The following is a 17457-nucleotide window of genomic DNA, read 5'->3' on the forward strand; positions in this document are numbered from 1 at the left end:
TCCTCTGTACTTTTTCCAACTGCAGAGCGTCCTTTCTTTGGATTGGTGCCCAGAACTGAACTGCATATTCCAGATGAGGCCACACCAGCGCATTGTAAAGTGGTAGTATTAAGTCTGCCCCGTGAGTCCATGCCTCGTTTAATGCATGACGATATCCTGGTAGCCTTAGAAGCAGCTGATTGACGTTATATGCAGTTATTTAATCTATGATCTACAAGGACAACCAAATCCTTCTCTATAAGTGACTATCCCAGTGTTACATCCCCTAGGACATATGAAGCACAGAGATTATTACTACCAAGATGCATAACTTTACATTTATCCACATTGAACCTCATTTGCCAAGTCGATGCCCAATCACTCAGAATGTTTAAGTCAGATTGTATTTTATGGACGTCTTCCATAGACTGCACAGTACTACATAGCTTAGTGTCATCTGCAAAAATAAAAATGGTGCTCTTAATCCCATCCTCAATATCATTAATAAATAAATTAAATAATAGAGGACCCAGCACTGAACCTTGGGGTACACCACTTATAACCTGACACCATTCTGAATATGAATAGTTGAACACAGCTCTCTCCATACAGTCCTACAGCCAGTTTTCAATTCAATTACAAACTATACTTTCCAAGCCTGTAGACCTTACTTTACCTATTATACGTCTATGAGGGATGGTATCAAAAACCTTTGCAAAATCAAGAAACACTAAATCCACAGCTGCTCCTCTGTCCCGGCTACTACTCACCACCTCATAAAAACAAATCAGGTTAATCTGACAACCTCTCTACTTGGTAAACCCAAGTGAGCTAGTTGTAGGTAAGAAGGTTATCCAGGCAAGGGAATAAAGTGTGCCATTTTAGAAAAATGGTCTACCACTATTCAGATTACTGTACCGTTGTGGCCAAAAGTTTTGAGAATGACTGCTTTTGAATGCTTTTAGATCTTTGTTTCAGTTGTTTCTGTGATGTAGTGAAATATAATTACATGCACTTCATACGTTTCAAAGGCTTTTATCGACAATTACATGACATTTATGCAAAGAGTCAGTATTTGCAGTGTTGGCCCTTCTTTTTCAGGACCTCTACAATTCGACTGGGCATGCTGTCAATCAAGTTCTGGCCCAATTTCTGACTGATAGCAACCCATTCTTTCATAATCACTTCTTGTCAGTTTGTCAGAATTAGTGGGTTTTTGTTTGTCCACCCGCCTCTTGAGGATTGACCACAAGTTCTCAATGGGATTTAGATCTCAGGCCATGGACCCAAAATGGCAACGTTTTGATCCCTGAGCCACTTAGTTATCACTTTTGCCTAATGGCACGGTGCTCCATCGTGCTGGAAAATGCATTGTTCTTCACCAAACTGTTGTTGGATTGTTGAAAGAAGTTGCTGTTGGAGGGTATTTTGGTACCATTCTTTATTCATGGCTGTGTTTTTGGGCAAAATTGGATGAGAAGCAACCCCACAAATGAATGGTCTCAGGATGCTTTACTGTTGGCATGACACAGGACTGATGGTAGCGCTCACCTTTTCTTCTCCCGACAAGCCTTTTTCCTGATGCCTCAAACAATCGGAAAGAGGCTTCATCGGAGAATATGACTTTGCCCCAGTCCTCAGCAGTCCATTCACCATATTTTCTGCATTAGATCAATCTGTCCCTGATGTTTTTTTTGGAGAAAAGTGGCTTCTTTGCTGCCCTTCTTGACACCAGGCCATCTTCCAAAAGTCTTCACCTCACTGTGCGTGCAGATGCGCTCACACCTGCCTGCTGCCATTCCTGAGCAGGCTCTGCACTGGTGGCACTCCGATCCCGCAGCTGAATCCTCTTTAGGAGACGATCCTGGCGCTTGCTGGACTTTCTTGGACGCCCTGAATCCTTCTTAATAAGAATTGAACCTCTTTCCTTGAAGTTCTTGATGATCCTAAAAAATTTTGATTGAGGTGCAATCTTAGTAGCCACAATATCCTTGCCTGTGAAGCCATTTTTATGCAACGCTATGATGGCTGCACGCGTTTCTTTGCAGGTCACCATGGTTAACAATGGAAGAACAATGATTTCAAGCATCACCCTCCTTTTAACAGGTCAAGTCTGCCATTTTAACCCAATTTGACACAGAAACACAGCAAACCTGTGGAAGAAGTTGCTCTGGTCAGTTGAGACCAAAGTTGAACTTTTTGGCCTAAATGCAAAACGCTATGTGTGGCGGAACACTAACATGGCACCCTAAACACACAATTTGCACCGTGAAACATGGTTGTTTCATGCTTTGGGGATGCTTTTGTTCAGCAGGGAAAGGGAAGCTAGTTAGAGTTGATGGGAAGATGGATGGAGCTAAATACAGGGCAATCCTGAAGAAAAACCTGTTAGTGGCTGCAAAAGACTTAAGACTGGGATGGAGATTCACTTTCCAGCAGGAAAATGATCCTAGACATACAGCCAGAGCTACAATGGAATGGTTTAGATTGAAGAATATTCATGTGTTAGAATGGCCCATTCCAGTTCAGATCTAAATCCCATTGAAGATCTGTGGCAAAATTAGAAAATTGCTGTTCACAGATGCTCTCCATCCAATCTGACTAAGATTGAGCTGTTTTGCAAAGAAGAATGAGCAAAAATTGCAGTCAGATGTTTGCCTGCCAAATGGAACATAAATTCCCCCAGGATGGATGTCTTTAATCTGAACTGGAGCAATGGAAATACAAGCTGGACCTATTATGTATTGAGGAGGTCCATCCAGCTCAATAGAGTCAAAAGACCTGGTTAGGGTATCGCCTAAATTTTATCTGGAGGACAGTAGTGTAACTGAAAATTAAAGCAGGCAAAGGATTTTGTGATCCTGGTCTTGTTTTAAAGTTTAGATTGACAGCTTTCAAACAAGACCATGGGAATGGTGAAGCCCTGAGCTCTCACCACTGTTCTTACCTACTTGCAAGATCCATTCGAAAGTGACGGCCCAAAAATTGATGACTGATGAATTGGTGCCTTCCTGACCAAGTGCTGGGCAAATGCAAATGAATAAAATAATAAACATAGTGACAGACAGACAAAACCAAGACTGGATCAGAGTCCAAAAAGCAAAGTCAAATCAGGCCAGAGTCCAAACCAGAGAGAGATGTCAGAACCAAGACAAAATACAAACAGTCAAATGTCAAATAGGGTCAGTGCCAAGAGATCAAGTCAGGAAATATCCAGCAGCCAGGAGCAAGGTCCGGGACAATCTGAAAGTCAGAGAACCAGATAGCCAAACAGCAGTACAATACAAGCTAGGGAGGCTACAAAAAACAGCAGATGCCTGTTTAAATCTTCCTCTGGCAGAGAGCATGTAATGTCGGAGCCATGCCTGATTGGTCGACACCTCTGTTCCCTGAATGCCGAGCAGCTTCCATGTCAGTGGGCTTGCTAACAGAAGGATGGTTCTTAACAGTACAGAACGACACCAGCAGTGCTGCCTTGGGGTGACGGGACCTGATATGAGAGCACCCCTAGGTGAGTTCATGACACCATGCTCATATCTCTGGCTGCTATACAGCCTGAGATATGAAGGGTTAAAGCAGCCATCACCCTCACCCTGCAGCCTCAGAAGGAAGAGCCTGATCTCTTCCTTCTCTCAAAGCATGAGAAGAGCTCTAACATATTGCTCTAACATATTGCATGTAATATGTAGTGATACTTCTTACAAATTGCAGACCATCTGACAGCTTAACCCCTTAAGGACTCAGCCCTATTTCACATTAAGGACTTGGCCATTTTTGTGCAAATCTGACCAGTGTCACTTTAAGTGCTGATAACTTTAAAACGCTTTCACTTACCCAGGCTGTTCTGAGATTGTTTTTTCGTCACATATTGTACTTCATGACACTGCTAAAATTGGGTCAAAAAAGTAAAAAAATTTTTGCATAAAAAAATACCATATTTACCAAAAATTTAGAAAAATTTGCTAATTTCAAAGTTTCAGTTTCTCTACTTCTGTAATACATAGTAACATCCTCAAAAATTGTGATGACTTTACATTCCCCATATGTCTACTTCATGTTTGTAGCATTTTGGGAATGATATTTAATTTTTTGGGGATGTTACAAGGCTTAGAAGTTTAGAAGCAAATCTTGAAATTTTTCTGAAATTTACAAAAACCCAATTTTTAGCTCTGAAGTCACTTTGCGAGGCTTACATAAAAGAAACCGCCCAAAAATGACCCCATTCTATAAACTACACCCCTCAAGGTATTCAAAACTGATTTTACAAACTTTGTTAACCCTTTAGGTGTTGCACAAGAGTTATTGGCAAATGGGGATGAAATTTGAGAATTTCATTTATTTGCCTAATTTTCCATTTTAACCCATTTTTTCCACTAACAAAGCAAGGGTTAACAGCCAAACAAGACTGTATCTTTATTGCCCTGACTCTGCCGTTTACAGAAACACCCCATATGTGGCCGTAAACTGCTGTACGGCCACACAGCAGGGCGTAGAGTGAAAGGTGCGCCGTATGGTTTTTGGAAGCCAGATTTTGCTGGACTGGTTTTTTGACGCCATGTCCCATTTGAAGCCCCCCTGATGCACCCCTAGAGTAGAAACTCCATAAACGTGACCCCATCTAAGAAACTACACCCCTCAAGGTATTCAAAACTGATTTTACAAACTTTGTTAACCCTTTAGGTGTTGCACAAGATTTAATGGAAAATAGAGAAACAATTTCAAAATTTAACTTTTTTGGAAGATTTTCCATTTTAATATTTTTTTTTCCAATTACAAAGCAAGGGTTAACAGCCAAACAAAACTTATTATTTATGGGGCTGATTCTGTAGTTTACAGAAACACCCCATATGTGTTTGTAAACCACTGTACGGGCACACGGCAGGGCGCAGAAGGAAAGGAATGCCATACAGTTTTTGTAAGGCAGATTTTGCTGGACTGTTTTTTTTGACACCATGTCCCATTTGAAGCCCCCCTGATGCACCCCTAGAGTATAAACTCCAAAAAAGTGACCCCATTTTAGAAACTACAGGATAGGGTGGCAGTTTTGTTGGTACTAGTTTAGGGTACATATGATTTTTGGTTGCTCTATATTACACTTTTTTGTGTGGCAAGGTAACAAGAAATAGATTTTTTGGCACGTTTTTTTTTGTTATTTACAACATTCATCTGACAGGTTAGATCATGTGGTAATTTTATAGAGCAGGTTGTCACGGACGCGGCGATACCTAATATGTATACAATTTTTTTATTTATGTAAGTTTTACACAATGATTTCATTTTTAAAACAAAAAAAATGTTTTAGTGTCTCCATAGTCTAAGAGCCATAGTTTTTTCAGTTTTTGGGCGATTATTTTAAGTAGGGTCTCATTTTTTGCAGGATGAGATGACTGTTTGATTGGCACTATTTTGGGGTGCACATGACTTTTTGATCGCTTGCTATTACACTTTATTTTGACGTAAGATGACAAAATGGCTTTTTTTACACCGTTTACACCAACGAATTTTCAAGGGGAGGCGGGCGGGGGATCGCGATCCCGCCTGCCACACCGCCCGCCTCCCGCACCGCCCCCACCGCCCACAACTCCCCCCTGCACCACCCGCCGGCAAAAAATCATGCAGGGGTGCAGGGGGGGGGGTGTAAAATATATATTTGAGGGACACTAAAGTTTCTGATCCCCGCGGATCAGAAACTGCAAAAAGCGCAGCAAACCGCAGGTCTGAATTGACCTGCGGTTTGCAGCGATCGCCGATAGGGGGGGGTCACATGATTTCAGCCGGCACCCCGTTCCATTAACCCCCGCGGCGCCGGAATCTGCATTTAAAGTTAGGACGTACCGGTACGCCCTGAGTCCTTAAGGACTCGGGAAATAGGGCGTACCGGTACGCCCTGCGTCCTTAAGGGGTTAAACTATCTGGTGGGTCTTCTTGTAATCTGAACTTCTTCACTGATTCTGCAGCTGCAAGAGTCGGGAGCCAGTTGTCAGTGACAGCTGGACTCCCTATAGAAAAGGCAGAGATGTTTCTTACCATTCCAGCCTTCCAAATTACCATATATATGGTCAAATATGGCACAGCAGCCCTAAGTATCACAGAAATAAATGAAAACTTTTTCTGAATAATGGAAATAAGTAATTGCTTTCAAACCCCATGCACTAAAAAACACTAAACCTGTGCCTGGTCTTGAATGGGCTGGTGTCAAACTGGTTAGAAACAAAGGTTTACATTATATCACAACTATTAAAAGGGTTGTATTAAATTACAATGTTTTCCCTAAACATGTTGTCCATGGGCTTTGTTTGATGTTGCACATTAGCTTCAGTTTCTTAAATGGACCAAAGCAACACAATTTGACACTGCCAAAATAGTCCTCTGGAAGAAAACAGCCTAGGAAACTGACTCTTGACTTGATACAGCTCTTGCTGTTGTTGGCTTCTAGGAAACCACTAACATTTTTTAAGGAGCCTCAGGGTCATGATGGCAGTCCATGCCCACTGTTGTCCCGCTGCTCCTGGCGAGTAAGGTTGTGGGTCACAAATCAGCCTCTTGTCTCTCTTCCAGAAGTCAGAAATGTGCGCCGCCACTCCCTTAAATGGGAGAGCCTGAGATAGCCATGTATTGTACTCGGCCATCTCCTGTGCTCCCATAGAAATGAATGGAGTGGCAGCATGCACTTCTGACCATCCATTACAGGTGGGCTCTGCAGGGTATGGTGCCTCCATTCTTATGATTGGTGTCATAACCGAAATAACCCTTTAAGATCATCTTTTGTTTGAAACACTAAGTTGTTCTTTTGGGTCTCTGTACCAAGGATTTAAATATTTTCTGATAAAGCTGACAGTTTTTAATTGTGGAATTTTATTTTTCTGAGATTTTTTTCTATACTTCCAATTGACCTTCTCCAGGGATTCATGTATTACATTTTCAACCCTGGGTACTCTACGTTGATCTATTGTTGATGTATTGTTGTTTCTATGTGAAAGACGACATTTAAAAAATTTAATTTGGCAACTTCGCTAAAGTTAGCCAAGAAATTAGATTTCTTATGAATTAATTTGGCAAAAATTTCTAAAAATCAGGTATACTCTGGCCACTCTGCCTTAGGGTATGGCCACACTAACCGGCCGTGCTGCAGGCAGGTTGCAAGTGTGAAGTGGGTGGGTTGCAGCTGTGTTGCGGTGAAGAACCATGAGGCCAATTAACCCACATCTGCCTTTCATTTAATAATGAGCACTGCACTGTATAGTGCCTCGTCACTGTTAATGGCCACGCTGCACCTTTAAAGGGAACCTGTCACCAGGATTTTGTGTGTAGAGCTGAGGACATGGGTTGCTAGATGGCCGCTAGCACATCCTCAATACCCAGTCCCCATAGCTCTGTGTGCTTTTATTGTGTAAAAAAAACGATTTGATACATATGCAAATTAACCTGAGATGAGTCCTGCATGTGAGATGAGTCAGGGACAGGACTCATCTCAGGTTAATTTGCATATGTATCAAATCGTTTTTTTTACACAATAAAAGCACACAGAGCTATATGGACTGGATATTGTGGATGTGCTAGTGGCCATCTAGCAAACCATGTCCTCAGCTCTATACACAAAATCCCGGTGACAGGTTCCCTTTAAACAGGGGCTTTTTCTGGTATGGGGTTTGGCTGGTTAGGAGGAGGCACAATATGCATATTATTGCTGTTCTGCCTGCAATCTCCTGCAGGTTATTTGACAGTAAACACAGAATATTAATCAGCTCTGGCATACCCACTTCTCCAACCCCAGCGCTCTCCTGCCCTACAGCTGGGAACCCTTCTTCTGCCATCTGCTTTTCCACATCATTAAATAGCGATGAGAATATATCAGGAACATCCAGTTCCTCCTCTTTCTGCATCTTGCTGACTTTTCTAGGACATGGAGACTTTGAAGGATAATTTGGAAGTAAAGCCAGCAAAAGATGAGGATGGTCATCATTAAGACCTGGCCCGAAGGCTTCCATCTTATTGGTATTGAATTACATTACGATGTAGGAATAAATACATAAAAATGATACAGAATAAATTTCCCTGCACTCTCCCTGCAGTCTCATACTCCAATATTCATCTATTAATTATTTTCAGCAACACTGTCCCTAGCGCATGAGTGCTTGCAACATCTCTCCCTCTGCTCAGATCACAGGACAATAACGGAGACCGCGTGGGATGAGAGTTTTATAGGGCTGTGACATCACAGGGGATGGCTATCTGCGGATTGGCTGGCTGCAAGGAATTATGGGTGATCTTGTCTTCCTGGCTTCTTACTTTCACTTTGTAACACATTTTAGGAAAAAATGATTCTAAAAATTTCCAAAATTTTGGACCAAATTCCACTTTGAATGCTTTGCTTCTCTTAACACTAATTATAATGATCCACTGATTATACTGTAAATGCATTCCAAAGGAGCCCTCAACATATTCCTGGTCTAATCTACTTTTGATTTAGATACACATATCTCTAAAACTTTCACCATATCAATCTAACACACAATGGGGAAGATGTTAGTACATAAACATAACTTCTCTTTGGCTAATTTACTATCGAGCATTACTTACCCATTGTTTTCGAGGTCACACACAAATTTTGAGTAGGGAGACCAATCGAAAGCATCATTTTCACTATTTAGCCATTTCTTAATTTCATCTAGGTTGCCTTGGAAATAATCAGTCAGATAGATCTTTTCAAAAACTTCACATGCAGACAGTGCAAAAAGTATGCAGGGACCAGCACCAATCTCGATGAGGCTATGACCTTTCACATGACCTGATAAAAAAATAACATCATGTTTTAATCGTTATTATTGTCACAGTTTCAATTAAAAACAATAGTAAAGTAATGCAGATGGCTGTTACGATTTCTGTCCGCAAATCATCGCCGAAGGCACTGTGATAAATCTGATGTAGGTCTAGACAGTCTAAGTTTACTCCGTCTATAGGGGCGACCAAACACATTTAATAGTTTGATCATTTGGTCAACAGCTACCTCTCCCGACTCCCTCCTAAATTCCCCGTAAGAAAATATGTTCAGCCGAACATGTATGTGTATTTATTGGGGAGAGGGGAGAAAGCAGCTACCAGACATTTCTGACAGCAGCTTATCTCCCAAGAGAAAAAAATTGATTGGGCTTAATTATTAATTTCACCAAATTTTTCTCTCTCCCGACATTATGTGCTCCCCATACACATTAAACTGTCAGCTGAACATGCTGTTCTTGGTTTGTTCAACCGACAAAACTCTTATGTGTATGGTGTCCTTAGAACTAGTAAATATACCTCGATGCCTTGCAGTATGAACAAATTTGATCTAAGGATGTGCGAACCTGTCGACATTTGGTTCAGTCCAAGTTTGCCGAATTTTTCAAAAACTTCGGTTTGAACACAAATTGATTCGGGCAGAACCAAAGTGAATACTATTGCCCTGAAAATTGGTATATAACACCCTCTAGTCTCCTAGGACTTAATTTTTATATGCATTTTTGCTTTTTCCCTCTCCTTCCCTAAGCTCTTGAACACAATGACAGCAATAATACAGTAAGTCATGTCTGAGTGCCACATATAAAGCTATTGTTAATGCATGTTTGGCGGCATTAACCAACAGCGTGTTTAAAAGTACACCACGCCATGACATGTGTTATACTTTTTCACATTTCAAAGCTTCCAAAAATTCTCACTTATCGGAGGCAGATAGTGTTTAAACACACAGCGCTATGGGATAAAAACATTTAAACAATAAGTGGCGTTGACAGGGTCAGAACGCCTGCCCATACAACACACAAGTTACATAGCTATTTCTCAGCTGCAGGGAGTGTGTTTATCGATGTATGACAGGCAGGTGACAAGTGTCACTCTTAAAATCAGTTCACACTTCACTTATTTAGTCAGTTACGGGTCGAAAACAGACCAAATAACGGAAGTGTAGGTCAATGTTAGCGTCAAGTATAAAGGACTTAACTGTGCAGTGGCCCAAGATTCTACTATAGAGTCAAAGTGCGGTCTCCTTTTACACGTCTGCTGATTCCACATACAGTGGAGAAAATAAGTATTAGATACACTGAAATAAGTATTTAATCACCTACAAACCAGCAAGAATTCTGGTTTTCACAGACCTGTTAGTTTTTCTTTAAGAAGCCCTCCTACTCTGCACTCAATCACACTCCAACCTCTCGACCATGGCCAAGACCAGAGACCAGAGAGCTGTGATGAGGCTGAAAACAGCTAGAGGAGTCAACACAGTGGCCCTACCATAAAGTGGTGAGGGTGGCAACAGCATGAGGAGTCAACATAGTAGCCCAATCACAGAGTGGGAAGGTTGGGGGGCCACAGCAATGGCAGTAACAGCACAAGACGGCGGATGACAGTAAGAGAAGATGGCAGCAGAGGCAGCATGTGTGTGGCATCAGGTGGGTGGCAGCATCAGAATTGTGTCTGAAGTAGGTGGCCAGACAAAATTGGCCCTTTTTCACAATGCTGTCATCCAGAACCAGTTCTAAATGTAAGGCAGCTTCCGAGCGGTCTTACATTGAGACCATCTTCTATGCCTATAACAGTTGTAGAAAATGGTGAATGAGACGGGTCTGCTCACCCGTCCCATTCCCCGCCCATGTCTCGTCCATAATTTTAGAACTGGTATGAGAGGGGCGAATTTGCAGATAGCCACGCAACAGTTAGTGTCTTTGTCTGAGCCTCAAATATGTCTAATTTAGGCTTAGTAAATGACCCCCTCTGTGTTTGAACCCGTTTCTGCTTTTGGCTTACAAAATCAAGCGCAAATCCTGATGCAAAATACTGACCGTGTGACAGAGGCCTTATGTATGCTCCAAAGACAGGATCCGTTGTCTTTTTCATTTTCTGACATATTAGAAGAAGGGTAAAATAAACGGCGATGTCAACAAGGCCAAACAAGGACACTAGTGGCCCCATCAGAGTGGTGAGGGTAGCAACAGTGAGAGGAGTCAACATAGTGGCCCTGCCATGAAGTGGTGAGAGGGGCAACACCGAGAGGAGTCATCACAGTGGCCCAGTTACAGAGTGGTGAGGGTGGCAACAGCATGGGGGGCCAACATAGTGGCCTGGTTACAGAGAGGGGAGGTGGGGGGCCACAGCAATGGCAGTAACAGCACAAGATGCTGGGTGGCAGTAGAAGATGGCAGCAGATGCAACGGATGTGTGGCATCAGAAGGGTGACAGCATCAGAATATTGACTGAAGCAGGTGGCCAGAAGTAACGGGCCATTTTTCACAATGTTAAATAGCAGTAGTATCAGGGCACAATTTCATCCCAATTGGATTAACCGAATTGCTTATGTGAAAAACAATGTGAACACCCCAAAATCAGTAGTATCAGAACGATATTTCACCCCAATTACAGAATAAAGGATTAATGGAATTACTTATATACAAAATAATGTGGACACCCAAAAATCGATGAACTGTTCAAAATGAATATTTTGTAAAGAAAGTCTTTCCTAATCACTGTCCCTAGCACCTGTCACATCTCTCCCTGCACTAAGTACACAGTAAAATGGAGGAGACCAGGCAGGAAGAGGCTTTATATTGGGCTGTGACATCACAGGGGATGGCTATCTGATGATTGGCTTGGCCACACAGCATTATGGGTGATCTCTCATTCCTGGGCTTCTTACTTTTACTTTGTAACATGTGCAGCAGCCATTTTAGAAAAAATTTGATTCATTACCACAAATTGCCAGGAAATTCGGATTCATGACGAAATCAAACTTTTCCTGAAATTCGGATCGAATTCCACTTTTTCAACTTCGATTCTCTCAACCACATGTGGTAGTAATGTAATGTACGCTTAGTACATGTGGCAGTAACAGTGTCTGATGGGGTGACTGGGGCCCACCGTACAGATGCATTAAAATATTACCTGCTCACCCAGCAGCAAGATGCTAGCAGATGAGTGAATATGGGGGTCCCTGCAGCAAAGTTGAGAAGGAAGGTCCTCGGGAGAAGAGGACACTGGTAACTTTCCTCTATACCTAGAAGTCATCTCAGCTCTGATCATGTCTATAATAATAAACTGTGGAGTTTCTTAAACCCTTTCATGACCAAGGGTCATTGATGCTCCAGTGTCCAGGTCAAAATTTACAAATCTGACACTTTATGTGGAAATAGCTTTGGAACACTTTTATTTATCCAAGTCATTCTGAGATTGTTTTCTCGTGATACATTGTACTTCATGACTAAATTCATAAATTTGAGTCAATATATTTCACCTTTATTTATGAAAAAATCCCAAATTTACCCCAAAATGTTCAAAATTAGCAATTTTCAAAATTTCAATTTCTCTGCTTTTAAAACAGAAAGTGATACCTCATAAAATATGTATTACTTAACATTCCCCATATGTATACTTTATGGTGGCATCATTTTGGAAATGTAATTTTATTTTTTTAGGACATTAGAAGGTTTAGACGTTTAGAAGCAATTCTTAAAATGTTTAAGAAATTTCCAAAACCCACTTTTTAAGTACCAGTAAGTCACTTTGTGGGTCTTACATAGTGGAAACCCCCATAAATGACCCCATTGTAGAAAGTACACCCCTCAAGTTACTCAAAACTGATTTTACTAACTTTGTCAACCCTTTAGGTGTTCGACAGGAATTAAAGGAAAATGGAGATAATTTCAAAATTTCACTTTTTTGGCACATTTTCCATTTTATAAAAAAAATGTCTTTAACACATTGAGGGTTAACAGCCAAACAAAACTGTTTACAGAAACACCCCACATGTGGTCATGAACTGATGTAAGGGCACACGGCAGGGCGCAGAAGGAAAGGAGCGCGGTATGGTTTTTGGAAGGCAGATTTTGCTGGACTGGTTTTTAGATGCCATGTCCTATTTGAAGCCCTCGTGATGTACCCTTACAGTAGAAACTCCCAAAATGTGACCCTATTTTGGAAACTGTGGGATAAGTTGTCAGTTTTATTGGTACTATTTTGGGGTACATATGATTTTTAATTGCTCTTTATTATGTTTTTTGTGAGGCAAGGTAACCAAAAAAATGTCTGTTTTGGCACCGTTTTGTTATTTTACATTTTTTAAAGATTCCTCTGACAGGGTAGATCATGTGCTATTTTAATAGAGCAGGCTGTTATGGAAGCGATGATATCAAATATGTCTACTTTCTTTGTTTGTTTCAGTTTTACATAATAAAGCATTTTTGAAAAATAAATTATGTTTTTGTGTGTCCATTTTCTGAACACCATATATATATATTTTTTCTGCCGATCGTCTTGTGCAGGGTCTCGTTTCTTGCAGAAAGAGTAGAGGATTTTATTGGCACCATTTTTGGGTACATAGGATTCTTTGATCATTCACAGTGCAGGGATAGCGTGCACAGTGATGTCACAGTGCAGGGATAGCGTGCACAGTGATGTCACAGTGCAGGGAAAGCGTGCACAGTGATGTCACAGTGCAGGGATAGCGTGCACAGTGATGTCACAGTGCGGAATAGCGTGCACAGTGAAGTCACAGTGCAGGGATAGCGTGCACAGTGAAGTCACAGTGCAGGAATAGCGTGCACAGTGATGTCACAGTGCGGGGATAGCGTGCACAGTGATGTCACAGTGCAGGGATAGCGTGCACAGTGATGTCACAGTGCAGGGATAGCGTGCACAGTGATGTCACAGTGCAGGGAAAGCGTGCACAGTGATGTCACAGTGCAGGGATAGCGTGCACAGTGATGTCACAGTGCGGAATAGCGTGCACAGTGAAGTCACAGTGCAGGGATAGCGTGCACAGTGAAGTCACAGTGCAGGAATAGCGTGCACAGTGATGTCACAGTGCGGGGATAGCGTGCACAGTGAAGTCACAGTGCGGGGATAGCGTGCACAGTGAAGTCACAGTGCAGGGATAGCGTGCACAATGATGTCACAGTGCGGGGATAGCGTGCACAGTGATGTCACAGTGAGGGGACAGCGTGCACAGTGATGTCACAGTGCGGGTATAGCGTGCACAGTGATGTCACAGTGAGGGGACAGCGTGCACAGTGATGTCACAGTGCGGGGATAGCGTGCACAGTGATGTCACAGTGCGGGGATAGCGTGCACAGTGATGTCACAGTGCAGGGATAGCGTGCACAGTGATGTCACAGTGCAGGGATAGCATGCACAGTGATGTCACAGTGCAGGGATAGCGTGCACAGTGATGTCACAGTGCAGGAATAGCGTGCACAGTGAAGTCACAGTGCAGGGATAGCGTGCACAGTGATGTCACAGTGCAGGGATAGCGTGCACAGTGATGTCACAGTGCGGGGATAGCGTGCACAGTGCTGTCACAGTGCAGGGATAGCGTGCACAGTGATGTCACAATGAGGGGACAGCGTGCACAGTGATGTCACAGTGCAGGGATAGCGTGCACAGTGATGTCACAGTGCAGGAATAGAGTGCACAGTGAAGTCACAGTGCAGGGATAGCATGCACAGTGCTGTCACAGTGCAGGGATAGCGTGCACAGTGATGTCACAGTGCAGGGATAGCGTGCACAGTCATGTCACAGTGCAGGGATAGCGTGCACAGTGATGTCACAGTGTGGGTATAGTGTGCACATTGATGTCACAGTGCGCGGTGTGATGTCAGGGTGCAGGGATATACTCGCATCAGAGATGGGCCAGAACTGTTGACACTTCCCTTCCCCCACAGGCTTCAGTAGGTTGACATATAAGGTCAGCAGCAACCTGACACAGCAGCAATCAGGCAGCAGAGGAGACCCATGAGGGAAACAAACAGAGAATAATATAACAGTTATAAGGACTAAAAGGAAACAAAACCCAAACCGCCCTGAACCAGCCACTAGCGATAGGGGGCACTATTACACCCTTTGCTGCCAGTCATCAGCCCCTCTGAACAACGCCAGTGAGCACTACTACCCCTATTATCCTCTTGCCATACCGGTACAGGTGACACAGCTCTAACTAGAAGTCCATCATAGGGGTTCTCCGTTCCGGGACACACACGGCGAGCACTAATCACCCAGTGCCCCTCTATACATGGAGTCACTTACCAGCCTTCCGCCGATAACCAGTAGTGTTGATCGGGAATATTGGCACTTTGAGAATTTGCGAATATCTAGAATATAGTGCTACATCTTTGTAATCACGAATATTCTAGATTTTCTTCATCAGTACCCATGGTCCCTCACTGCTTCTTGCTTGTGGGCCAATGAGAAAGCTGCAATATCTTTGACTTTAGGAAGAGTGTTGATCGCAAAGTTTTGGATTGCAAATTATTATCACAAATTTTCCGATTGCCGATTTTCATAATCAAGAAAATAATGACTGGAGATCACGAATTCTCAAATATATGACAAATATTCGCACAAATATTCTTGAAATATCCTGAATTTGAATATTGCCCCTGCCGCTAATCATTGATAACCAGCAGCTCTGATCTGTAATGCCACAAGCGCCCCACGCGCTCAGGTGCAATATGACCTGACGATGTGTCAGGATCAAGTACAGACCGTTGCGGGCGACCACGGAGCAGTGAGTAATAGCAAGCTTATCACTCCCGCTCCGTGGTCACATGACACAAACGAATTCTCAATGCAAAAAATTTGCATCTAGGATTTTTTTTGTCTAATTACTCGATTCAATAGAGTAATCGTTTCAGCTCTAGCCTGGTTTAATGCTCGGGTTCTCCCATTGACTTCTATTGTGCTCGGGTGCTCTGTAGAGCACCAGAGCATCCCAAAGAGTTCTACTCGAGCACCCGAGCACTTAGGTGCTCGAACAACACTAGTAATAATGTAATGCACACTTAGTACATGTGGGAGTAATGTAATGTACGCTTAGTACATGTGGTAGTAATGATATGTACACTTAGTACACATATTAGTAATTATATGTACACTTAATACATGTAGTAGTAATGTAATGTACACTTAGTACATGTGGTATTAATGATATGTACACTCAGTACATGTAGTAGTAATGTAATGTATGTTTAGTACATGTGGTAGTAATATAATGCACACTTAGTATATGTGGGATTAATGTACTGTACACTTAGTACATATGGTAGTAATGCAATGTATGCTTAGTACATGTGGTAGTAATATAATGCACACTCAGTACATGTGGTAGTAATGTAAAGTATACTTAGCACATGTATTAGTATTGATATGTACACTTATTACATGTAGTAGTAATGCACACTTAGTACATATGGTAGTAATATAATGCATACTAGGGATTGACCGATATTGAATTTTTAGAGCAGATACTGATAATCTGTGAATTTTCAGGCCGATAATTTAGACCGATATTCTGCGCATTTCCATTTTTATAAAAACAAAAAATTGCTACACAGATCTGCTGAAAATGAACATGTTTATTGTTAACGTGTAGCTTTTTTTTTGTAAATTTTTCTTTTTAATTTATACTTAATTTTGGTGTTTGTGTTTTTTTTTACTAACTTTTAGCCCCCTTAGGGGCTAGAACCCTTGTCCTATTCACAATGATAGAGCTCTATCAGGGTGAATAGGACTTCACACTCTACCTGCTGCTCTGTGCTCACAGCAGCACGGAGCAGACTATGGCAGCCAAGGCTTCAGTAGCGTCCTGGCTGCCATGGTAACTGATCGGAGCCCCTGATTACACTGCAGGGTCTCCGGCCAGAAGCTGCCACTGCACCACCAATGACGAGGGGGGAGGGGACCCTGTGACCACTGCCACTAATGATTAATACTGGGGAGCTTGGGTGGGGGACGCACTGCGACCACCAATGAAGATACCTCGCCCATTAATTCATATACAGGAGGCGGGTTCTGGCTGCAGAATCATATAGCCGCACCCGACCACTGAGTGGTAGCTGCGACCCACGGCAGTTAACCCTCAGGTGCGGCACCTGAGGGGTTAACTACCGCAGATCGCAGCTACCGCTCATAGAGGTCGGGAGCCGGGAATGTGATTCTGCAGCCAGCACCCACCTCCTGTTGAATGAATGAGTGAGTCAACATCACTGGTGGCGCAGTGGCCACAGCCCCTCCCCTCCTCTCATTGGTGGCAGCGGCACAGGAGGGGAGGGAGACACTGCTTCCTTCTCCCCTGTGCTGCTGAGGGAACACGGATTGCGCTGACAGCAGCGCGATCTGTGTTTCCCATTCGTTATCTGCCGATACCTATCACTTTCAAAATCCTGAATATCGGCTGATAATATCGGTAAAACCGATAATCGGTCGATCCCGAATGCATACTTAGAACATGTGGCAGTAATGATATGTAAACTTAGTACAGTATATGTGGTAGTAATGTAATGTACACTTATTACATATGGTAGTAACGATATGTAAATTTAGTACAGTATATGTGGTAGTAATGTAATGTACACTTAGTACAAGTGGTAGTAATGTAATGTACACTTATTACATATGGTAGTAATGATATGTAAATTTAGTACAGTATATGTGGTAGTAATGTAATGTACACTTAGTACA

The 17457-nt window shown here is 42.5% G+C and overlaps 1 protein-coding gene across 4 annotated transcripts in view; it reads right to left on the minus strand.

The window, feature by feature from the left end:
* LOC122926933 (nicotinamide N-methyltransferase-like) overlaps positions 1-17457 on the minus strand; it is a 117188-nt gene that overhangs the window by 34221 nt on the left and 65510 nt on the right. For all 4 annotated transcript variants that reach the window (XM_044278456.1, XM_044278454.1, XM_044278455.1 and 1 more), the window contains one exon: positions 8560-8767. In XM_044278456.1, coding sequence (XP_044134391.1) covers positions 8560-8767 — 208 coding nt within the window. The remainder of the gene's footprint in view (positions 1-8559; positions 8768-17457) is intronic.

This window comes from Bufo gargarizans, chromosome 2, assembly GCF_014858855.1.
Source record: "Bufo gargarizans isolate SCDJY-AF-19 chromosome 2, ASM1485885v1, whole genome shotgun sequence".
NCBI classification, from domain to species: Eukaryota; Metazoa; Chordata; class Amphibia; order Anura; family Bufonidae; genus Bufo; species Bufo gargarizans.